Source organism: Hakea prostrata, chromosome 2 (genome assembly GCF_041222555.1).
Source record: "Hakea prostrata isolate BN-2017 chromosome 2, UWA_Hpros_2, whole genome shotgun sequence".
Taxonomy (NCBI): domain Eukaryota; kingdom Viridiplantae; phylum Streptophyta; class Magnoliopsida; order Proteales; family Proteaceae; genus Hakea; species Hakea prostrata.
Window position 1 is genome coordinate 70745463 of NC_142601.1, and position 5217 is coordinate 70750679.

At 35.4% G+C, this 5217-nt stretch overlaps 1 protein-coding gene across 1 annotated transcript; it reads right to left on the reverse strand.

Annotated features, from left to right (window-relative positions):
- Positions 1 to 1181: 1181 nt before the first annotated feature.
- LOC149026229 (putative WRKY transcription factor 65) lies at positions 1182 to 3127 on the reverse strand. Its single transcript, XM_089143273.1, has 3 exons — positions 2779 to 3127; positions 2497 to 2643; positions 1182 to 2201 (listed from the first exon to the last, which is right to left on the reverse strand). The coding sequence occupies exons 1-3, from the start codon at positions 2928 to 2930 to the stop codon at positions 1562 to 1564; spliced, it is 939 nt and encodes a 312-aa protein (XP_088999399.1). The 5' UTR covers positions 2931 to 3127; the 3' UTR covers positions 1182 to 1561.
- Between the last annotated feature and the right edge of the window lie 2090 nt (positions 3128 to 5217).

The following is a 5217-nucleotide window of genomic DNA, read 5'->3' on the forward strand; positions in this document are numbered from 1 at the left end:
CGGATAATTGTTTATCGAATCAGATAATATCTAGATAAAAATTCATTCGGATAGAGTAAAGTATTAAATATTTTTGTTATCTGAAAGTGAATGATAATCGGATTTGAAGTAATAAGATAATAAAAAATTATCTAGTTCAAGTGAAGTATTAAACGCTTTTTTTTTTGGGTACATAGACGGGGTCAAAAGACCCAAAAAACACAGAAATAAGATTAACTAGCTTAAAAATCAACACGGAGAATCTCCATCAAATCCGGAGGAGGCTACTGAATAAAAGACCACGAATTTCCTGGATCCATAGAGAACCTAGACAACTAATCTGCAGCTTGATTATCATCTCTTCCCACATGACTGAAACGAACATGCCCTCTAGAGACGAATAGGGTGAATTCCTTCAATTATCTTGCCATATTTTCTTCTTTCTTTATGACATGGATCGAGCAAAGAGACTGCTTGTTGGGAATCAGACTCAACTTGGACTGGCCAAGCTCCCATATTTAAAAAAGAGGCCAATAATCATATTTGAAAATTGGTAATAAAAAATTAGAAATAAAAAATAAAAATAAAAAATGACAATCACCAATCAATAATCAGATAGCTCGTTCAACTTCGGATGCCTTCTCTAAATTTCCGTTGGATTTTGATTTGGATAGTGGTTTTGCAAATTGTATTTGGAATCGGATACTGGTGTATCCATGCCGAATCTGATCATGTTTACAGGTCTGCTGCTAACGCCTCTCATGAGTCATGATTTTTGATGATAGAACTATTAATTAATTTTCAATCTCACTCTACATATTACTAGTTATACACATACAAATTTCAAATAATTTAATATATTTGAATTTAGCTCCCTTAGTATTTAATATTGAGATCACTAAAATTTTGATGGATTCCCAACCATTTTCTCAACCTACTCCATAAATTATTCACACTTACTCATATGGCATTGGTTTTTGTATTATTATTTACATTGATACACAATAATCTTACAAATGCAAGACAATTACTAGTGTTGTTGGTTGGTGTCTTGCTGTTTTCATCTCTTGAAAACTTATATCTTGCATCAATAATGTTACATTAGATTAATTAAATATGAGGGAGAAGAAGAGATAATAGTTCATTTTTTATATAATATTTAAGAAAAAAAAAAATACAGGCAAGCCTACAAAATTATTTTCAATTTTTATAAAAATTCTTATTGGCTGTTTATTTGATTAAACGATTTTTATTTCTGTCACAATTTTTATTCCAGCGAGAAGAACTGATGAAGAAAGAAACCATGGCATCTATAGCATCAAAGATTGAAAAGTTAGTGAAAGTGTGAAACTAATCCTTCGCTCTCTCCATTTCCTTATTTCCTTCAACTCTGTTATACACTGAAACCAACAAAAATCTAAAAAAAAAAACGTAAAAATTTGGGTTTCTGTGTTTGAAAATGTGTTTGTATCGTATGGCGCACGATATGCAATAATGCAATTCCTTTGATTACAATATTAGTTTCCTCTACTACTCCCCGGTGGCGTAGAGAAGCAGCAGCAGCAGGCACATGCATCAACTCTCATACTGAGCTCCCACAGAGCGGAGCCGCCCTCAGACTACACCGGCGGCGCTCCTCGTCTTGCTCGAACAACCCACTTTGCCGGAAAACCAAAGAACATTCCGGCAACTCTCCAAGATCAGCGTATAGCAATTCATCTTCTTCTCTCATCGGAAATAACATTCCTACATCAGCATCTACTCTACTCGTGCTTTCCGCACAGAACGGGCTCTCTAGTAAGGTGGTGGTGGTGGTGGTGGAAGAAGAAGAAGCCATGTCGGAAAACCAGCTGAAATCGTCGGTGGTGGTGATCATCGATTCTTCAACCAGTTCGGCGAATTTCTCTTCCGGTTCAATCTCGGCTTGGTTCGCGAAGAGAACCGGTTCTTCTTCTTGTTTGACCATGGGCGTATCGGGGATTGTTTCGTCGGTGGTGTTGGTCGATGAAGTTGGCGATGCTGCGGTGGCGGCGGCGGCGGTGGGGGGAGTGGTTTGCTGGTGGTGGTGCTTTGGTTGATGCTGTTGTTGGTTCTTGGAAGCGGGCCAAGGGTGGTTGTGGTCACACGCGTACGTGACAACAAGCATGGTGGGGTCCACACGGCTCCTCTCTACTTGCTTTCTCGCTGGGCACCCTTTGGAACTACTGCATCGATAGTAACCCCTGCAACCAGACAATCTTTCTTAATTTTAAATTTTTTTTCTCTCCAACAAAAACTTTTTAAACAAATCAGAATCAACAAGACTTATTCATTGGAGTAGATAAAGTCGGAGACAATTTTAAATCATAGGCGGGCGCATTGTATCCCCCAACAAAAACAAAAAGGCATCTCGCTATAATACGCCGTTAACTGAATCCCATATTAACAGGCGGCGCCGCCGCCACGCCACCACCACCTCCAGGAATTCCCATCTCCGGTGGGATTGATTTTAGAGAACTTGAGAGAGCTACTACTAACCTGGGATAAGGAGAGCCCTTGATGGGTTTCTGGCCGTACTTTCTCCAAGCCCACGAATCGTACGGTGGAGCTCCTTCGCCCTTGATCCGAGAACCTTCCAAGTCAGCAATTGGAACCGATACAACCCTCTTCTGCACAGCTCGCCGGCTGAAACAAACCAAAACCAAAAACGTAAGTCATGATTTCAATTCTATTAACTCTTCTGTTCTCTGAAGACTCAAATCGAACCACTGAAGAATCCGGCGAAGAAGAAGAAGAAGAAGAAGAAGAAAAAGAACAAACCTTTTTCTAGGAGAAGCTAAAGCAGCAGTAGTAGCAGTAGTAGTTGTAGCAGTAGGACTAATTTTTCCAGGAGACTCTGCACCTCTCTCAGAATTATTACCGGAAGATTCTTCGTGTTCCGTGACAAAAGGGTTGTTGAATCTACCTTCCATGATCTGAACTTCTTCACTACTACTAGTGATGAATCTGTTGATCCGAACCCAATCAAGGAAAAGCTGTGAATCTTCTTCTAATCTGTGAAAGTGATGACAAGTTGATCAGAGCTAGAGAGCTCGAGATGGGATCATGGAAGAAGAAGAAAGAAAGAAAGAAAGAGAGCTACGACTGCTACGAGAGAAGAAATGAAATGAAATGAAGAGGTGGTGGTTTTATTACGGGGCCGTCATGTTGACAGATGGTAGGTGTTTAGTTTATTGGGGACGTGCAAGCAAATATGAAATATCAAATTCATCTCTAAACTTAATTTATTTCTATTACTGAAAGCAACCCCCTCCATTATTTCCATCTTTCACCAAATAAAACCTTCTTTATAAATAATTACAATTGGGGTCACAACTTTCATATATTCGTTTTCCACATGCTCCTCTCTTTCTCTCTCTCATAGTTTTAGGGTTTCTAAAATAAATTTTCTTTTTTTTTTTTGTTGGGAATAAAAGAGCTATATTATGGATAGTATTAGATATGACCATTACCCGTCATTGCAAACAATACCATTGAAATAGCGTAGCAGGTGAGTTGCAATAAGAGAAATTTCGGCTTCTATTTGGACACGGTAAGAATGAATATAAAAGCATCAATAAAGTTTCGATTTTTATTCTTTCACAAAGATGTCATAGTCGTTTAACTCTGTCATACATTTAAATACAAAAGTCACATTCCAGTGCAAATTGAGTCTCTTATGGCTTATCTTATAATGGCTTGACTGTTTTTGCCTCCTTAGAAAATTTTAATATTTCTTTCAAGCTCAATATCTTATTCAACTTGGTTTTACAATTTCGATGTAATTACTAATATGATTTCTTAGTTGTTAAGATATATAGGACCACATAATATATCAAGCTAAGGATATGATTCATTATATAATAGAATGGATGTACATGGAAGCTATGTTGAATTTATCAATTCTTGTTCGGGTCTCATAAAATTTCTACTTGGGAATCAGGATAAGTAGTGATTTATTGTTTTTTTTTTTTTGTTTAGTGAAAACAAAACTATTTAATTCTCATAACTAAACCATGAGCATTCTACTGATATATAAACTTTGTTATTGAAAAATTAGTGAAGTTTATCCAAAGCTTCATATATTTTCATTTGAAATCAAACCCAACAAGAGAATTTTAATTATACAAATAAATAGACTTTAAAAACAATAAAAAGTTGAATATTTAGAAACCAAAATTGAAATAACAAACGTTGATACAGTTATATATCACAACCACAAATAAGTTGCATTCTACAATTTGATATCTATATTGGAGCAACAGGTCTTGTACACATTTAGGGAACATTGATTTAAAAAAAATTTAATTATTGTAACTTCTCTCTAACTTCTTGGTTCCCATTTACAGGAAATATTTTACAATAACTTCAATATCATCTACTTCCAAACCCATAATAAAAAAACCGTTCCAAGAGATTATATGGACTAACAGAAGACCCCACATATGCCTTGATCACTAGCCAAATTCTAGTCTTAATTAAGTAAGATTAGAAAATGACCCAAATTCTTATTGTAACCAATGTACTTAACTATGAAGGAAACAGTAATCTACAACAAATTCCTTAAAAACAATACTTAAGATAGTAATCCACAAATGAGTCTTCTCATTAAGAGGCTTTAGGGGTATCTACTCTTCTAGGGCATGTCTTGAATCTCATTGTTAGTTTATTTCCCTTATAGTTGCTTAAGGTTAAGAAAGACAAAAGTTTTTCCATACCCATTGTATATGAATTATAATTATCCGATCCAACCATATTAAGTTGATGAATCTCTATAACAATGATGTAAACAAAGTCGTAATACCAACTTATTATTTTATTTGTGTGCTACTAACAAGCATTTTGGCCTTCAACTTAGACAAGTCCCACTCTATATCATAGCTATATAGATTCCCTGGCCTCACTAGGTTTTAGTGGAACTTTAATTAAAATGAAAACCTTATACAACCGATCAAACGAGTAATTATGATAATAGACTTTCTATATCGTGGATATAGAAAAAATCTCCTAAATAAACAACATCATAAAATAACGATTACTTATAATATTAGTGTTTAAAAGAAGAAGAGGAGGAAGAAGAAGAAGAAAAGAAGAAGAGAGAGATCTACACGTTATTTCAATAAGAGATTAAAAATAATTACTTGGTTACCTAAAATTCCTAAAGTCAAAATAAAAGAGAGAATATCACTAAAAGCCCACAAATTTTTTTTCTCTTTACAA